A 20,000-nucleotide genomic window follows, 5' to 3' on the forward strand; every position below is an offset into this window, starting at 1 on the left:
GAAGGAGGTGTCCAGCTCGTCGGGGAAGGGGAAGTCCTCTTCGATGAAGCTGGCCGGAGTGAAACTCCTTCTCTGGGCCCGACGTAGAGTAGTCGTCGTAGAGTCCCGTAACGACCGGCCCTGAGAGACACACACACACACACACACACACACACACACATGAAGCTGGCACTGATCTATATTCACCACAACAGTTAATACATCAGACAGTTAATGACAAAACTCTATGGCAAAAATCTATGGCTTTACATTATTTATTACACAATACTGATGACAAGCCAATGAAAATATATGGTTTATTACTATGCAGTTCATTACTAGTCTCTTACTCATATACAGTTCATTACCAGTTCCTTACTCATATATGGTTCATTACTATACAGTTCATTACCAGTCTCTTACTCATATATAGTTCATTACCAGTTCCTTACTCATATATGGTTCATTACTAGTTCCTTACTCATATATAGCTCATTAACAGTTCCTTACTCATATATAGTTCATTACCAGTTCCTTACTCATATATAGTTCATTACCAGTTCCTTACTCATATATAGTTCATTACCAGTTCCTTACTCATATATAGTTCATTACTAGTTCCTTACTCATATATGGTTCATTACTATGTAGTTCATTACGAGTTCCTTACTCATATATAGCTCATTACTATATAGTTCATTACCAGTTCCTTACTCATATATAGCTCATTACCAGTTCCTTACTCATATACAGCTCATTACTATGCAGAGCTATTGTAATGGTAGAGCAGACTGCCCTTGGAACAGTACGCTATATTCTGGAGCATGTGACTCTGACTAAAGTTGTGACTGGCGGCTGGATAGTCTCTGTAAGCCCACAGTGTTGGCCTGTAACACTCCTGCTACGGCCCCCCTATACAGGGCAGAGTAGTTAAGCATCGCTCTCACTGGGCCACTACAGTCTGGGCTCCTTCTGACTTACTGACAGAAACACACACTGGCTCACTTCAGAAAGCATGGCAACCCTTAAGTTTGCTGACGTGGATCCAGGGTGTCAATCTGCAGCTGAGCTATGATCACTTTGATGCCCATTGGCTTGTGTAGTTAAGGTCAGGGTCAGGGTTTGAGGTTAGGGTCAGAGTCAGGGTCAGGGTTAAGGTTAGGGTCAGAGTCAGGGTCAGGGTTTGAGGTTAGGGTCAGAGTCAGGGTCAGGGTTTGAGGTTAGGGGTCAGTGCCATGGCGACGGTGCGGCGGCTCCCAGGCCTACCTTGACCAGCGCGGCGGCGGCCCTGAAGCTCATCTTGGCCACGGACTCCCTCTTGCGGCGGCGCGGCGGCGGGCGCCCGAAGCCCGAGCGGCTGCTGGTGAAGGAGCAGAGCGAGGCGGCGCCCGGGGTGATGGGCGTCTGCGGCACGCTGTAGCCGTCCACCTCCTCCACCATACGGAAGGCCCGGCCACGAGCCAGCGGGTCAACGATCTTCACAGATGGAGGGAGGGGGGGGGGGGATCAATCAATCAATCAATCAATCAATCAATTTATTTATTTGATCAAGAGGGATAGTGTACATTCATGAACATTAAAATGTATTGTGTGTATGCATTGAGATTCCTCTCCAATTCAATACAGGATGAATTGTAGTTTTATTAAGTTGCATTCAGTAATTATAGTTGTTTAATAGTTTCATCTTAAACCTGTTTTTTTCTCCTTTTTGGTTATTTGATAACATACTGCATCGATATCATAGAATTATTCATTGATACATTTAGCTATTTAATGAACTAAACTTCCAGTAAAATAACCCAGACTGGTCTCTGTCATTACACACTGATCTGTAAGATGTCTGCATTCGATTTGGATGTGATTCGGGTTTGAGTGGTGAGTTTTTTTTAAATAATCCTTTGAACAAAGTTTACTATACAGATGAAACAAGAGCAATACAGATACACCCAATGATATTCCAATGTGTATATACATAAGAAAAGTGATATGTGTATTGCTGCCTTCGTGTGTGTGTGTGTGTGTGTGAGTGTGTGTGTGTGTGTGTGTGTGTGTGTGTGTGTGTGTGTGTGTGTGTGTGTGTGTGTGTGTGTGTGTGTGTGTGTGTGTGATGGCGGACATACCCACCTTCTGCATGCCATGCTGCGAGCTGGGCACGTAAAGTGGCGGTGGTGTCTCGGTGCTGGTGAGGGAGATGTTGTCCTGGCTGGGCAGGTCCATTTCGCGGATCACCTGCGGCTTCAGCTTCCCGTAGCGCATGCTGCAGTGCCGCAGGCTCTTCCGCTGCCATTTCTGCGTGGCGTCGCCGTCCTTGCTCACGCCGAACCAGTCCGCTGTGCCCCTGCCATACCAGCCGCACCAACACCCACACTCTTGTCAGTCATGCGCACCGCGCTCGCTCGCTCACACACACACAAACACACAGCCTGTCTGTCTACACACAGTCCTGTCAACCAGCCTTCTCCTAGCAACTCTGCCACAGCTATATCTCTGCCTACCTGCTATGCTTCAACTCAGAGAGAGACAGAGAGAGAGAGAGAGAGAGAAAGAGAAAGAGAGAGAGAGAGAGAGAGAGAGAGAGAGAGAGAGAGATCTGTGGCTATTTGAAGTATATTCTACACTGAAATCTTACTGAATGAACCAGATAGGAAAAAGGGGAAAATCATCAAGGAAACTCAAACAATCTGTATCATGTGACGGGGACTTGTCCAGACATGTTTCCGTTGAAGGTTACGTTGGTGGTGTTGGCCAAAGTCCTGTTCTTAGCGCGCAAGAAAGTCCCAGAGTTTCAGCAGCCCGATGCCGCTCCTCTTTCCCACGTCCGATTTGGCATGGCGCCTGCTTCACTACGCTCGCCATTATAACCCCTCCACTCGCAAGAACAATACACAGCACAGATCTCATTATCTTTTTATTCTTTTTACGTTTCAGCCCTGCGGCTCTGAACTACCGCAAAGGAATATTTGTGATCAAATAGTTCCCATGGATACTGAGGAGAAAGAATGACTCACACACACACACACACACACACACACACAGACACACACATACAGTGGCAGAGTCACTGGGGGTTGTTTACGATCTTGGCATATCTCAGAGATACCTCCAGCAGCCTCTGTGTGGAGACACTAGTCATTTTGTTCCCCAACATCATCATTTCGAGAGCAATTAGACCCCCCTGTCAGAGATGAGGTATGAGAGATGAAACCTATTCATTTCTACACAACTGAGAGAGTGTGTGTATGTGTGTGTGTGTGTGTGTGTGTGTGTGTGTGTGAGTGTGAGAGTTTGCATTACTGATATTCCTGCAGCTCACCCAAGTCCTGGCACTTCACCAGAGGAACAACCACTCAGCTTCAAACCTAACCTATAAATAGGCCACACACACACACACAGGCACACACACACACACACACACACCCACACCCACACACAGGCACACACGCACACACACCTGGAGGTGTGCTGCATCAAAAGGGGATCTAATCTCTCTTTGTCTTCCTCTCAGATTGTCGGGAGCTGTCACCACACACAGCACGGAGGCAGCCAGCACAAAGCCTCTCTTTATTCCTTTCTGTTCCTACACACCTCACAAAAGACCAAACCAAACAACGCTTTCAGAAACATCCCCGGACGAGACCATCACCTCACTGAATCGCTCCATTCATATCAGGAATGTACGTGTCTTGGCTAAGCGGCTGGCTTGTAGCCCTGATTACAGGTCAAATTCCAAGGGGGTGGAGTCAGTAATTGTCAGGTGTCAGATGATTCCGCTGGAGTACCACAAGTATTCATCCTGACTGTTCCACACACCTCGTCCGCAACAAAAGAGGGAAGTCCGCCATTCAAATGCTGACTGTAAAAAGTGAATACAGTGTAATGTAATCTGTTCTCTACTTCTTTTAGCCATCTTTATCCCACTGCTTAATTTGATATTTCACATAAGTATGTTGTACACGTACATGTTATGTGTAGTATCATGTTCATATCTTTACAGGTGAATCAGGGGGGATGGGAACCTGGTGGTTATAAAACCTTTGTTCGACTAACTGTGGTCCAGTTACCACATTAAAACTACCTGCCCCTGACTCATACTGGTGGGGGCTGAGCTGGGAACAGCTGTTTCTATCACCCACGTGAGCAGAACACTGTTTCTATCACCCACCTGAGCAGAACACTGTTTCTATCACCCACGTGAGCAGAACAGCTGTTTCTATCACCCACGGGAGCAGAACACTGTTTCTATCACCCACGTGAGCAGAACGGCACGCACGATGGGGCCTCTGCTGGGGACTAACCCCTTTCTTAAATCATGGAGGCAGCCTCTTGCTGCTGATCATTTCTCAAGGTTTACTAAGGTGACAGGACATGACGGGAGCACTCAGTGACACTTCCAGTGACCTCTAAGTGACTCACACAGCAGGAAGTGATGAACCAGCTCCAGAGGGGGGGGATTACTGTATTCCGCCAGAGAGAATAAAGGTTCTCCCAGATGTTTGTTTTTCCCCTCAGCCTTCCTGAATTCCTGAACACTCCTTGAACCTCCCAGTAATAAGGAGTGAAACTATGTTGGTTTAGAGCACACGACAGACATTTTATTTCCTGAGCCTAAGCCTCTCCGCTGTTAGACCAGACCACACACACACACACACGAGAGGCCTCTGAGGAGCCTGGGACCCTGAGGAGATTGGGCCCCTGGGCTGTACCTGAGGAGGGTTCGGGAGAGGGAGTGGTGCCTCCTGGAGCTTCGGGAGCTCCTCCTGGCAGCGCGGGGCCCCTTGATGGGCACGGTGTGTATCCGCTCAAAGTGCACCCTTTTGCTGCTGGAGACGGGCAGTGCGAGGCGGGCGGAGGAGAGGAGAGGAGAGGAGAGGAGAGGAGAGGAAGAGAGCCAGGCCCCGGAGGGAGAAGAAAGGAGACATGGAAAAAGAAACAGACACAGAAAGAGAGGAGAGAGGGCAGAGAGAGAGAGAAAAAAATGGAGGGAGTCAGACCAGCTATAAAAGATAAAGTACAGAAGCATGCAGAATGCCAGAGAGGCGGATTAGTGGAGATGAGCACCAGGCTCCTATATGAGGCCTGTTGATTAGCGCGGCTAATGATGATGATGACTGGCTGCGGCTGCTGCATAAATAGCATGTTAGTGGAGACGGCCGAGGAGCTTAAGATTGACAGCCCCCCACTTGAAGTCTCTCCATCACGGAGGTCTTTAATCACAGCCAGAGAGGATAGCTGAGGCCCCTGCAGAGAGTCTAGGGCAGAAAAATCTCCACCGCATGTGCATCAAGCACAATTAGCATTTGACCCCTTTTTCTCAGCGTAGAGTAATGGCATTACACACTGTCGGACGCACGGGTGACGTTTGTGACGGGACGGTGGCTCTCGTGACCAGTGCCGGTGCGATTGTCTCGTCTCACAGCTGTGGAAATCACAAAGGACTAGCACGAGAGTCCTCCGGCACACACAGCGCGCAGTGTAATGACAATTAGTAAAAAAAAATCTGGAGTTACACCCATTCCCCTCGCTGCATGCCCACGGCACACAGAAAAGGGCTTTGTTCCCGCGGTCCTGAGTCCGCACAGACGCTCATAACGGACCCTCTGTCCAGCCGCTCCGGGGCCTGCTGACCTGCTGACCCCTGAGGCGGCCGACGTCGTCGTCTCGTGAGCGACTGGCCCATGTGAGGGTCACCGAGTGCAGGCTGGAACAGAGTACTGATGGGCATGCATGCACGTGCTGTAGAGGCATGTGGGGTGTGTGTGTGTGTGTGTGTGTGTGTGTGTGTGTGTGTGTGGGGGGTGGGGGGGGGGTAGAGTAAACCCGTGATGGAGGCTCGTCTTACCTCTTAATGGTCTGGGTGATGGAGGACTGTCGCTGCAGGGGGGCGCGGCGGGGGTCGAAGAGGTCGCGCGCAGGGGAGGGCATATGGGAGGTCTCCACGGGCATGCTGATACTGCGCAGGAAACCCTGTCGCTTCACGGGCTGCCACACACACACACACAGAGAGAGAGAGAGAGAAGGGAGAGAGTGAGGGATGAGAGAGGGAGGAATTATAACGATCAAAAGAGCGGGAATGAAGAGCATTTGGAAGAAGATGGTGACAGAGTGGGAGGATGGATAGATGGATAGATAGATAGATAGATAGAGCGAGCGAGGGAGAAAGAGAGAGAGAGAGAGAGAGAGAGAGAGAGAGAGAGAGAGTCCTACCTGGACGAAGGTGGGCGGCTCATCCAGAGACACCTGAGCGATGGGGATGTCCAGTTTGAGCCATGGCGGTTTCTTCCTCTGCAGGCTGCTGGTGCTGTCGCGGCGTGGCTCAGCCATGCTCCCTAGCCCTCCCCACGCCTCCCAGCTGCAGCAGAGAGAGAGAGAGAGAGAGAGAGAGAGAGAGAGAGAGAGAGAGAGGGAGAGGGGGGGGGGGGGGGGGAGAGGGAGGGAGAGAGGGAGAGAGAGAGAAAGGGAGGGGGGAGAGGGGGGGAGAGAGGGAGAGAGGGAGAGAGAGAGAGGGGGGGAGAGAGAGAGGGGGGGAGAGAGGGAGAGAGAGAGAGAGAGAGAGAGAGAGGGGGGGGGGGGAGAGAGAGGGAGAGGGGGGGAGAGAGAGAGAGAGAGAGGGAGGGAGAGAGAGAGAAAGGGAGGGGGAGAGGGGGGGGAGAGAGGGAGAGGGGGGGAGAGAGAGAGAGAGAGAGGGAGGGAGAGAGAGAGAAAGGGAGGGGGGAGAGAGAGAGAAAGGGAGGGGGGAGAGAGAGAGAGGGAGAGGGGGGGAGGGAGAGAGAGAGAAAGGGAGGGGGGAGAGAGAGGGAGGGAGAGAGAGAGAAAGGGAGGGGGAGAGAGAGAGAGAGAGAGAGGGGGAGAGAGAGAGAGAGAGAGAGAGAGAGGGAGAGAGAGGGAGGGAGAGAGAGAGAAAGGGAGGGGGAGAGAGAGATAGGGGGAGAAAGAGAGAGGGGGGAGAGGGAGGGAGAGAGATAGGGGGAGAAAATTACATTTAATCACACATTACTTAAAATATATCGCAATTGCCAATTACAATACAATCCACCTCTTTCTGAGTCCACAAGATGGCAGTCTTAAATTACAACTAGGAAAAGGTAACGATGTTTCTCTTAAGTGAGGTTAAGCACCATGTGTAAATAAATACCAAAGCCCAGATGTTTGCCTGCCTTCACACAACACACTGATCCACTTAACGAAGCAATAAATATTTGTGCCCAGCGAGTGGGAACGTTTATGGCAAGCCGATTATTCCTTAAATGCCACGGACTACACCCTTATATGGCACGGACTACACCCTTAAATGGCACGGACTACACCCTTAAATGGCACGGACTAGAGCCTTATATGCCACGGACTAGACCTTTCTGAGGGAGACCACCACAGCCGTGCTCCATCCAGTACCCCACGCAGTGGCCTCCTGTCTCTCACAGGCTCAGAGGGCCCCAGCGCTAAGGCCCCAGCATCCTAACCCCGCCACCATGACAACGCCACTCGCTGCTGCTGCTGCTGCTGCTGGGTCTGCGTCCAACCTATCATTTTGGTGAGCCTCCATAATGAATCTGGGCGAGCTGTTCCCCTGGAGGGGAGGGAGGATGTGGGGGCCCTGTGATCAGGCATCTGTTTGAGGAACATGCCCGCCCGTGGGAAAAGTCAATGGGGGCCTTGCTTTCATTAAGGAACCTCAATCAGTGACCATCAGAATGTACCGCAGTGGCAGCAGAGTGTGTGCTCAGCACTCTGTGTGTGTGTGTGTCGTGTGTCGTGTGTGTGTGTGTGTGTGTGTGTGTGTGTGTGTGTGTGTGTGTGTGTGTGTCGGCTTCTGTCATTGTTCAGATGGGCCGCAGGAGGGGAGAGAGAGATAAAGAGAGAGAGAGTGAGAGAGATAGAGAGAGAGAGAGAGAGCAATAGAGAGAGAGAGATAGAGAGAGAGGTTTTAAATCTTCCCCAGCCTCTACCCAGCGATATCAACATCTGTTTTAAATCTGCATCGAGACATTGAGGAATTAGTCTTGCCACACAATTAGCACAGGAGTCATCGTTTAGGAGAAATATAAATCAGTAAAATATCGGTGTTTCCCCCCCACACAATAACCTGCACTTCATATGTCTGAGGACATGAGGGCGAGTCGACTGAAGCCACATAAATGCGGGTCACAAGCAGGAGCCGACGAACACTGTTGCTGACAGCTAATTTCACATCATCCCACCACCTCCTCCCAACGGGGGCCAGGACACTGGCAGGGTGAAGACCGGCGGCCCCACGCAGAGCAGGAGAGAACTCACTCTTCACACAGAGCCCACCACCCTGGAATGACATGAGGGCAGGATGGGGAAGCCACCCGTGTGGACGGCGGGGCACTTGGCTGTGTGGAGGGCTGGAGGGCAGGGCAGGAGGGCGTTCTCTGCCCCGCTTGCCCCTTCTTTGTGTGTCTGTCCGGCTTGTGATGACTGCCAAGGAGTACCGCTCCGAACTGGAACCGAGCGGGCCAGGCCAGGCGGGCCCAGCAGCTAGCCACGGGGGTCTGGGGAGCGTAGGCCACCGGATCCGGCGCCTGAGTGTAGTTTCTCACCCGTGACGCGGCGAGGAGGAAGTGAGTGTGGAGAGAGAGAGAGCCCAGCGTGTCTTACACTTCCCCGCCTCACTAGCCTGGAGCGCTTAGCGCCGGCACGGCTATTTGAGCTGTCACTGCGGGGGGAACGAGGCGTGGAGATTGACAGCCAGGGGAAGAGACACGGTTACAGTTAATGCAGGCCCTGGAGGAAGAGGCAGTACAATGTCTCCTCTCTGGGCTTTTTAAGCAAGAACAGACCACCTACAATCAGTTTAATCCCCACATCAGGCTTCCCCCGTCATCTCATTAGATCAAAAGACAGAGCTCTCAATGCTCTGTGTGATCACATGTAGTACAAAAAAGCCATCAGCCTCCAGGTCTGCAGACTGCATTGTGGGATGGGAGTTTAATTGTGCTCTGTGCTTTAGTGCCATTTGACTCCCGAGCCCCGGAGCTGAAAAGGAGTTCATCTGGCGGTCTCCGGTGTCTCCACCTCCGCCTTTTTTTTTGTTCAACGCTCCTCTCACCCCTTCTGGCACTTTCTCTGTCGCGGGTGAAGTTCCAGGGCCTTCCCGTCCCGTCACACTCAAACATTCCCCCCCAAAAGCTGAGCTTCAGAGCCGTTTGGCAGCACCAGCAGCAGGCTGTGGCTGTGGCTGGCCGCATCCTCGTACTCCTTCTCCTCCTTCTCCTCCTTCTGATCCTTCTCCTCCTTCTCCTCCTTCTCCTCCTTCTGATCCTTCTCCTCCTTCTCCTCCTTCTCCTCCTTCTGATCCTTCTCCTCCTTCTCCTCCTTCTCCTCCTTCTCCTCCTTCTGATCCTTCTCCTCCTGGGCCTCGCCGCAGCTTTCCCTTGCATGCTCGCCCAGAGACAGAAAGACCTCTCTGTCGCCACCCGGGCAAATCGTGCACGGGGGGGGGGGGGATGGGGGGTAGGAGGACGAGGGGGAGGTGGGTGTTGCTCCTGGCTCACATTCCAGGCCCGACCAAAACAGCGCCTGTGAAACCTTGGAAGCAGCAGCTGTACAGCTTGGAAACCTCCCTCACATATCCTCGCCCTGTATCAACACACCAGGGCTGCCTTTGGAGGACCAGAGAGCAGAGAGGCTGGATGGGGCTGGGGCTGGGGCTGGGGCAGGATGGGGCAGGAGCAAGAGCTGGGGCTGGGGCAGGATGGGGCTGGGGCGGGCTGGGGCAGGATGGGGCTGGGGCAGGGGCAGGGGCTGGGGCTGGGGCAGGATGGGGCAGGAGCAAGAGCTGGGGCTGGGGCAGGATGGGGCTGGGGCAAGAGCTGGGGCTGGGGCAGGATGGGGCTGGGGCAGGGGCAGGGGCTGGGGCTGGGGCAGGATGGGGCAGGAGCAAGAGCTGGGGCTGGGGCAGGATGGGGCAGGAGCTGGGGCTGGATGGGGCAGGAGCTGGGGCAGGATGGGGCAGGAGCTGGGGCAGGGTCAGGAGCTGGGGCAGGATGGGGCAGTGACCGCCTCCAGAGATGGCCAGCACCTAAGCCAGCGACCTGAAGCGCCTCTCACAGAAGTCATTCATCCTCACCTGAGACTCATGGCTCACGGTGGAGTGAGATATTCATCCTCACCTGAGACTCATGGCCTCACGGTGGAGTGAGATATTCATCCTCACCTGAGACTCATGGCCTCACGGTGGAGTGAGATATTCATCCTCACCTGAGACTCATGGCCTCACGGTGGAGTGAGATATTCATCCTCACTTGAGACTCATGGCTCACTGTGGAGTGAGATATTCAGATATTCACTGCTGTGGAGGCGCCTGTACGCAGCTGAAGGGGGGTGGGGGTGGGGGTGGGGGGGGTTCTTTGAAAAAGGGTGATATCCTTGAGAAGGGTTGACTGGAGCGAAGCCTACATGTGGGTATATATTCACATGAGGGTTTTTCATGAATCATCTCTCTCCGGCTGACAGAAGGGAAATTGCCCTCTTCAAAGGCTTGGCCTAGACACCCATATAATCACTAAGCAAAGAGAAAAGAGAAAAAAAAAACATAACAACTCACTCGTTCGTGTCTAAAGGGGAAATAGTGTTTTTCCCACAATGAATCTACCCTATCTGTCTGGGCCCTGGCGTTACGTACTGCACTCGTGACTCAAGCGTTATCTGGAGGACTCAGAAAGACTTGTTTTGACTAAGAGATCCCAATCATCAGAGAAAGGGGGGGGAAGCACAGCGCCCTGCCGGCATTCCCACTGGTCCCTGATCAGTTTCCTGCCTCATGGCTACACCAGGCTGACGCTGGCCCGCGGGGCAGACACTTCCAGGAGCGAGATGCAACACTTTGTGTTTTTTTTTTTTTAAACTGCACAGACACAGCTGCTTGTCGCCGTGGTAATTGGTGTTGCCCCACACAGCTACCTCAGGATGTGTGGACAGACAATCAAGACTCCTCATCCTCCCCAGGCAATGGCTGTGTTTTCAAGACCGCATTTGAAAACATCGACCTGACACACGAGAAACAACTTGTACCTCCCACTTTGTCTGCGTTGGGTTTCACATTCACTCTAGGGCTTTTTCCTCATCCATACACAAAAAGGGCTACACAATTTACTACGCTGTTCTATTCACACCACCAGCACTTAAGTCATGTGTTTCACTCCCAGTGCTTTTCGTCAGAGCCGTGAAGTCATACAACCGTACGTACACCCAACATTTTCTGACCATGTAAACAAATAATACTGATTCACATAATACTGACCACACACATGACCACACATGACTTGCTTCGTAAACCTCTGGTCAAACGTGCTTGGTCATGTTCCTAAAGGGGTTTGTTTGCGTATGAGTGCACGCAGACTAAACAGGTGGCAGGTGAGGGGCGGTAGTTAAACAGTCGCCTGTTAGTCAGCTAACGGGAGGCGCCGCCGCAAGGAGGAGGAGGAGGAGGAGGAGGCTAGCCAGGCTAGTCGGGCCAGACCAAGAGCCCCTCTGGAGGGGCCGGGGCCGTTTCACTCCTCATTGTGTTCTTTTCAACAGGCTCTCCTCCCCCCCCCCCCCCCCCCCCCCCCTTGTGCTATCTCACACAACACAGTCTTAATGGAAACTTCCTGCCTTCCATTTTCCACCATTTAAATATAGCATCTTTCAGATGACCACCCAATAAAAACAATTCTGAGCCCGGGGGCCAGGATCTGATATGAAAACGCGGGATTAAGTTGCCTACGCTATGAAAACAACTGCAGTGCTATCTAGTAAAAGGAATCCTGTCCTGGAATCATGGTATCCTGTCCTAATACTGTGTTTCCAAGCATTCCGCATTTCATTTTGGTGCATACCTTGTTTAGGTAATGGCATATTTATTTTTATGGGATATAAATGAATATATTTAATCAATTTCTTGTCTTGCCTTTACCGAGAAAAAAACCCTCTAAAACTTCCCAGTAGTAAATCACATCCGTCGACGTTCTCGCGGAACATTCCAGAGAACTCAAGTCAGGTCAACGGACACAGCAGCACAGAGCATAACACTAAACTTGACCTGTGTGGACAGAGCCCTGATGTGACTCTTTATGTCATCAGGGAACAGGAGAGGTTAAGACTCTGGTGCCCTAGAGACGGGTCTGCACCTTACTGGGGGTGACAGGGGCGACAGTGGTACAGGAGGTAGATAAGTCGTTTAGTAATCAGAAGGTTGCTAGTTCGATTCCCTGTCGAAGCGTTCTTGAGCAAGACACTGAACCCCTAATTGCTCCTGATGTGCAGTGTGCCATCAGTGAAAATGTAAAATGTGTATACATTGTAAGTCGCACATATGTAAGTCGCTTTGGATAAAAGACTAAATGACTAAATGTAAATGACAGAGTTCCTGGGCTTACTGTGCAGTGCCTGCTGGGAGCAGCGGTGAGGAGCGTTAGCACGCAGGGCCGAGGAGCGTTGGTGATGGATGACCTCATTAATTTGTATTTAGGGAAGGCTGGACACTTCCTTCCTGAGAGAGGCACATCCTGCTCCCCGCAGCCCTAAGTCTTTTGCTCTTCTCTCTCTCTCTCTCTCTCTCTCTCTCTCTCTCCCTCTTTCTCTCCCTCTCTAGCTTTTCCCTCTCTATCCTTCCTGTTTGTGTGCACAAAAAAAAACGTTTGAAGAGCAACAATGCAATGGATATAAAACATCAAATAGGGAAGGGAGTGGATGGGACTGTGTCTGAGCTCATGATAGCATCTACAAACGCCCGCCAAAATCAACACAAGCCATCACAGAGACCAACGTTCCCATTTTTTGTGTGTGTTCCTTTGGTTCTGCTAACACGCTAGCACGCTAGCACGCTAGTGTGAGAAGCCTGCAGCAGAAATGGAAAGGCAGCTCCTCCCGAACATGGGGATTCCCCACCTCTCCAACCAAGGGTTGCACGCCTGCGCGTTAAACTTCGCATGACCGCAGAGCACGTGCAAAACACCCCCACACCCCCCCCCCGGCCTGCGTTTAAGCCAGACGCTCTCCGGTTCCACCGCGACCTCTCCACCTCATCGACCTCTCCACCAGGCCGGCGTTACGGCACGACTAGCAGTAGTGCATTTGATCTGGCTATTGACATGCACGTGCTGCAGACCCACAGCAGAGGTGCAACACCGCTCCCTTCTCCCCTGTCCCATTTCAGTTCGACTGAATCCCATCGGTCTATATCTGTGCATTAAGCGAAGAATCTGGCGCTTCATCTATTTATAGCATTCCATACCCAAGCGAGTCCAATTAAGAAGCTGACAGAAGCGGCATAGCTGGCTCCTGCTTAGCGGAGACGCTGTGAGTGACTGCTGAGAGAGATTAGGCGTCTAAAAATAAACGCATCTTGAATGGGCTGATGGTGGCAGAGCCAGGTGACTAGACCCATTTTGGATGCTGGGATGCTGTGACATAATCGTCAGTGCAGCAACACCCTGAATAGCTTATTCTCTCTCTCTCTCTCGCTCTCCCTCTCTCTCCATCTCCTCCTCTCTCTCCCTCCCTCACTCTCTCTTTCTCTCTCTCTCTCTCTCTCCTTCACATGCCTCTCCTTCTCTCTATCTCTCCTTCACATGCCTCTCCTTCTCTCTCTCTCTCTCTCTCTCTCTCTCTCTCTCTCCTTCACATGCCTCTCCTTCTGTCTCTCTCCTTCTGTCTCTCTCTTTCTCTCTCACTGTTTCTTTCTTTGAAACACTGTCCATCAGATGAATAACAAAGCATCTTTATCTCTCTCTCTCTCTCACACACACAGAAACACAGAAACATACACACACACACAGAAACACACACACACACACACACACACAGTTTGTGAGAGCTTGAAAGTGGTTTTGAAGCAGCAAACCCTACTCTCTGAATCTTCTGTGATGAGACCGGGTATCAGGCCTGCAGGCAGTGCTCCTCGATCATGCATCATGTGAGGCAACAGACAACACTTGGCTTCCCGCGCTGCCTCTCCCCCGGGCACAGGGGACACGTCACGTCACAGCCCTGCAGCGCGCCCAGACACTGACACGTGACAAGCTGTCACCCCTACACCATGCAGCGTATGACATTCAAAAGCAAACACATAAACACGCACACACACACACACACACACACACACACACACACACACACACACACCACTCACACACATACAGTACACACACACACACACACACACACACACACACACATACACACACACACACACACACACACACACACACACACACTCACACACATACAGTACACACACACACACACACACACATCCACACACACACACAACAGGAATACCCACCACAGCTGACCCTGGTATCAAGTGTCACAGCTGTGCAGACTGGGACGGCCAGGGCTGGTGGTAGTGGTGTGGTGTGGTATGGGGAATTGGGGGGGGGGGGGGGGGGGGCAGAGGATCTCATGCCGTGTTTGCTCACCCTCACAGCTCGCCTTACTGGCACAACCAGGTTTCCACAGCGCAAAGTAAACACTTCAAAGTGAGTGATTTCAGGCTACGGCCTGGGTGAAAAGAACTATTCAAGGTGCCTGGTTAACTTCAGTCACAGCCTGCCAGGGCCACCAGTCTGCAGATAGGATTCCCTTAAAGGAACATGGCGTGTGTATTTAGGTAGGTGCTGAACATACTACTGCACTTTGACATCTGTTGTGGCCTGCACCACAGTAATAAGCCTGCCTGATCCTGCAAAGCCTTGTCAGGCAAAATGTATGCCACAATCACTCCCATAGATTTCATGAAGTGTTTAACAGTCGAAGAACCCTGCCAAAGACCCCCCCCACCACCACCACCTCCACCTCCACCTCCACCTCCACCAGACCCTGCATCCAGGTGATAGTGGCGCTTTAACCGCGTGCCTAATGAGCTCGGGCTGTGTTTGATGTAATTACCCAAGGCCTGATTACTTTCAACACTCACCGTTCCAGCGTTAGCAGCGAGCCGGGCGAGGAGCGGGGAGCCGACGCCAAAACAAGTTTCAGTTGCAGGGTGGGGGGTTGGAGAGAGTGGGGGGTTGGAGAGAGTGGGGGGGGTCGACCTGTCCGCTTCTCCCCCCCCTTTAGCGGCTGTCAGCAGGGGATTGTTCTGTGACCGGTGGTTGTTTATAACGTGATGCAGCCATACAGTGCTCAACACTCAGCCCCAGAAATAGTCTCATATATATTTAACAGCAACACTGGGGCCTGCTGCACGCATAATTGCCACTAAAGGAGGACCCAAACTCTGTACAGCGCTGTTGGCACTTCCTCAAAACCCAAAGATGAACACTATAAAACCAGTCTGAGGCTCTGGTATATTTCATGGAGGGGGACTCTTAAATTATGGCCTCCGGATTCGGAGCTCCTTTCTAAAAACGAGTCGCTGAACACTGCCTCGAAGACACGCGAGTTTGTTTCATCTGTTTTACTTGTATTCCACAGCATGACGCCGAAGAAGAAGAAGAAGAAGACGAAGAAGAAAAAAAAAGAACAGATTATTCATTCGTTAAATAATTCAGCAGTTTCACAAACATGAATAATTCAGCGTGTGTTTCCTTATGAAGGGGGCAGACACATACACAGAGAGACCAGCAGCCCTCTCAACCCCATGTACCCTGCACCCGTCAGCCACAGCCCCCCCCCCCACATACACACAGACATACACACAGACACACACACAGACACATATCTCAGTACTGGCACAGCGAACAAAGCCTCTAGAGACCCTTTTTTTCCCTTTCTGGACGGCGGGCATATTTCATGGTCCAGGGAAAGCCCTCTGATGGAAAAACACTCCTTACCGTAAATGACTATCTAGTCTGGGCCGGTGCCAGTGTTTGTAGAACTAATTTAGAGTGTACTCTTAAGGGGAAAATAAATCAGTTAAAACAAATGAAATACTTAAGACGAGCTGTAACTTAACTCCAGTTTTAAAACAGGCCTCGGCCATTAATCTTATCACTATTTGACGGAGATCATTTCCAAACACTGTTAATGACTTAAGAATATAATAATCAAGTGCCTTGTATTATTAATTACCTTATATGAATCGTGTGCTTATGAAAGCAGGAACATGGCTTTTCTGTGTTTCTGCGTGTGTGTAACTTTGATTATTAGTTGTTCTGTCTTGGTAATAATTGTATCACTCCAGAATAAGACCATGCAGAGTCAGAGATGGCTTCATTGTGTCTTTACTTCACTCGCTTGCATACAACACAGTATGCATACATTTCCCCTGATGCAATGCAGGGGTTCTACTACGGGTGTCAGCGAGGAACATAATACCATGATACATAACAATTAGGTGCCACTTAGTCACACACCGTCTGAGACCATCACATCGCCATCCCTGTCTGTTCAAAGCGATGTTTGGTTGGGGCGAGACGTGAGAGGCAGCGCCTTCCTCTCACTTCTCTGCGCACGTCCAACACACATCTGCTATCTGTGGCGAGTGTGGGCTGTGCGGTTGTTTTCCCACGGATCGCGGCTCCTATCTTCCACAGTGGCCCGCCCCCACACAGGAAGGCCCCGGCCCCTGAGTAGGAGTGCGAGTGGGGGGGGGGGGGGGGGGGGGGGTCACTGAACCACCCAGGCCGCTTTCATCCCAGCTGTGGCCCAGATAACAAGGCCGAAAGCCTGGCAAGAGACACAGGGCGCGGCGCCCGGGAAGCTCAGGACACCACGTGGGACAACTATCACAAAACCCACCACGTGGCCTTATCTCAGGACGCGCAAACACACTAGGTGTGTGTCACCAAGCAAACACACTCATCCGGCAAGAATGAGGGAAGGAGATGAGGAAAGATTGATGATGATTAACCAATGTGTCAGAGGGTGGCTATCAAAGTTAATGGCAGTAGGATTGGTTCTCTATGTATAACAGCTAGGCTCATTGTCTTATTTTTTTTTTCAGACGAATTCTCTCTAAGAGATGATACACAGAGCTGTGGGTCAAGTCTACTGGCCAAAGTTACAGTCAGTACACGTTCCATTAGCAAAATCAATAACATCAGCACTAACGTTGTGACAGGAAGCTGACAAAGCATTTGACCTCCTGACCTTTCACAGCTTGTCATACAGTCTGTGTGACATGGCATGACCCATGAGATGGGCTACACCACACACAAACATACACACACAAACATACACACTCACACATACATAAGCACACTTACATATGCACACACACACACACACACAGACACACACACAGGCACACACACACACTTACATATGCACACACACACACACTTACATATGCACACACACACACACTTGCACTAGGAAGAGCTCACTATTTTTGTGCAGAAAAAGAGAAACATTGTGTGTAACAGAGCTCTCCGATGCAGACAAGCGTCTGTTTGTCTGCGGGAAGGCCTGTTTAAGTGAGTAAAGGGGAAAACACTCAGCAGCCAAGGGAGCCTAGCGTAGCGTAGCATTGCCCAAACAACATGTGATTCCCATCCAAGTGCTCCTCTCCAGCATAATGTCTGCCTGGAGGAGCTCCACAAACAGCCTCATTGTCCCTTCAGCCTGGGTGTGATGAGCATGGGTCTGCTCAGGAGGTCAGCAAGCCCCAGTCTAGGGGGGTGGGGGGTGGGGGGTGGCGTCCAGCGGTTCATTCCAAAGACAGTACTTGGAGGTCCGTCATTTATTGGTTGGAAGGTGACATATGTGGAAGCGCTAACACGGGTAAACGTGAGGTCACCACCATAGAGTACGCGCCCACCCAGTGATAATGGGCTATGAACACACTGACCCGATAACATTAACAGTGTCCTGGTGGGATCAGCCCATCAAAACAAGCAAAAAATAGACTACCCCACCACGAAGACACCAAACTTTCCATGACATCACTTCCTCTGTGGGAGGCAAGCGGGGCAGGGGGTCACTCCTTTCAGACTATTTTGGCACGGGCGGAAGGAAAGGGACAGCAGAGACAGGAAGCACACTTGTGTCTGTGAGGCTTCTCCGTTTCCGGAGCGTCTGAGGAAACAACAAATGTCACTCCTCACTCCACTCCCCCTGACGAGTGGCATCCCTTTAACTTCCCTTCTGCAAACGCCACAGCCGCCACAAAGGTATTTAATGTGTGCGTGTATTTAAGAGTGTATTTAAGTGTGTATTTAAGTGTGCATTAAGTGTGAATTAAGTGTGTATAAGTGTGTATTAAGTTAGTATTTAATGTGTGTATTTAAGTTTAAGTTAAGTTCAATCCCAACTGGATTTGCTTTTTTAAACAACTCTTCAAAGTAGAGCTGAAACTAAGGGTAGTCCCCTGAGTTTGAATGCTGACAGAGAGAAGAACATGGCCGCACACTACTTTCTGTTTACTTTCTAACAGAGAACTTTCACACCTCTGTATTCCGCACGTCTTCCACGGATGTTTGCATGGCTAGTGGGTCCATAGAGAGAACAGGCCGCATATCACATCTACACACCATCCTGTCAAAACGAAACTGGCGAGATCCATTCAGTTGAGGGGGTGGAGGATTTCACTGTCAGAAGGATCCATTCAGAAACACAGGTGAAGGGCGAAGGATTTCACTGTCAGAAGGGAAGTGCCAGGATTACAGTACGGGCTGACGCATTGCAACGGACGGTTGGGGTTTGGGACAGAGACTACACAGCTTCAAAGGGAAACACTTCAACTCACACCCAAAACAAGAAACACCCTCCTGCCAGCTACAGAGAAACCATAAACCATTTGGCTACATTTCAACTAAATGAAATCCCACACCATTTCCTGTTTTGGGCTAAACACATAATTACTACAAGGTTTAGCTTGTGATTTTCATGAGTCATGTTGACTTTCTTACACCGTTATTACAAAAGTGTCTGTCAGGCCCGTAATTAACAGCAGCCTTAACTGAAATGATCTAGCCATGCAGTCTTGCTCTTGTTTTTGCTCTTTAAGCCGTCATCATTCATTGAGAATTAGAGAATGAACTGTGAGTACACAAGGTATGAGGGAAGCAGGTGTGTCTAATTATTGGATAATTGCAAATAAGCAGATGAAAAAAAAATCAATCTGCAGAAAGAAAAGCATGTTAAGCCAGCAGCCTCTCTTTCTCTCTCTCTCCCCCTCTTTCTCTTTCTCTCCATCTCCCTCTCTCTCTTTCTCTCTGTCTACATTCTCAAGGGGTTCTGTCCCTCAATGTGATGGCTCTCTCCCCAGGACACTCACAGTGGGAGAGGTGGGACATCTCTGTCAACCGTAGGTGTGGACGCAGAGACGGACGTGGACGTAATGCTCTAAGAAGCTCCTGACCTCATGTGCCACTCAAGAGCCTCTTCCCAGTGCCCCCCCCCCCCCCCCCCCCCCGGGGGCCTTTACTGAGGAGGAAAGGAGGAGGAAGAGAAACCACGGCTGCCACGGCCACTGCTGACTCTGCTGTTGGAGTCGGTCTGGGCTGCTTGGCTCCATGTCACTGCAGCATGATAGCAGGGAGAGCCACGGACACACACACACTTACACTTATACACACACACACACACACACACACACAATCACAATCACAATCACACTCTCACACACACACACACACACACGCACACACACACAAAGAGCAACAACCTCCAGCAGCAAGAGACAGCTTCCTTTAACTTCATCCTGTTCCTGCACACCCCCACCACCACCACAAGCCTGGGCCTTATGGGTAGGGAGAGCACGATGTGGTCGGGGCGCCTCCCTTTCATGTGCACTAGCTTTGAAAAATGCGCAGGATCAGATAAGTGCACAGGGCAACAGGTGGGAGGACCGATAATTAAAGTGTAACTTAAAGCGCCACTCTAATGCCCTCCCATGGGCAGGAAGCTATGAGGGCTGCTTTTAGCACGAGCGCTAAGACCGCTGGCGCAGTAGCACAGTAGCACAGGTGCTCACCTTGTGGTCGAACGCAGTCTGAGTCTCACAACCCCTTTATCTTTTGTTGACATTCTATCTTTCGCTCTCTTTCTCTCTCTCACACACACACACACACACACGCACGCACGCACACACAAACACACACACACACACACACACACATACACACGCACACACA

General features: G+C 51.0%; 1 protein-coding gene across 2 annotated transcripts in view; it reads right to left on the reverse strand.

The window, feature by feature from the left end:
* Nucleotides 1–20,000, reverse strand: part of rhbdf1a (rhomboid 5 homolog 1a (Drosophila)) — a 37,249-nt gene that overhangs the window by 8,986 nt on the left and 8,263 nt on the right. Inside the window, exons 2-7 of one of the 2 annotated variants that reach the window (XM_031564861.1) lie at nt 6,184–6,328; nt 5,819–5,958; nt 4,683–4,799; nt 2,104–2,317; nt 1,246–1,455; nt 1–120 (exon numbers count right to left, since the gene is read on the reverse strand). The exon at nt 1–120 is cut by the window's left edge and continues 9 nt beyond it. In XM_031564861.1, coding sequence (XP_031420721.1) covers nt 1–120; nt 1,246–1,455; nt 2,104–2,317; nt 4,683–4,799; nt 5,819–5,958; nt 6,184–6,300 — 918 coding nt within the window. In that variant the 5' untranslated portion in view covers nt 6,301–6,328. The remainder of the gene's footprint in view (nt 121–1,245; nt 1,456–2,103; nt 2,318–4,682; nt 4,800–5,818; nt 5,959–6,183; nt 6,329–20,000) is intronic. The other variant, XM_031564867.1, reaches the window with a different exon arrangement.

This window comes from Clupea harengus, chromosome 1, assembly GCF_900700415.2.
Source record: "Clupea harengus chromosome 1, Ch_v2.0.2, whole genome shotgun sequence".
NCBI classification, from domain to species: domain Eukaryota; kingdom Metazoa; phylum Chordata; class Actinopteri; order Clupeiformes; family Clupeidae; genus Clupea; species Clupea harengus.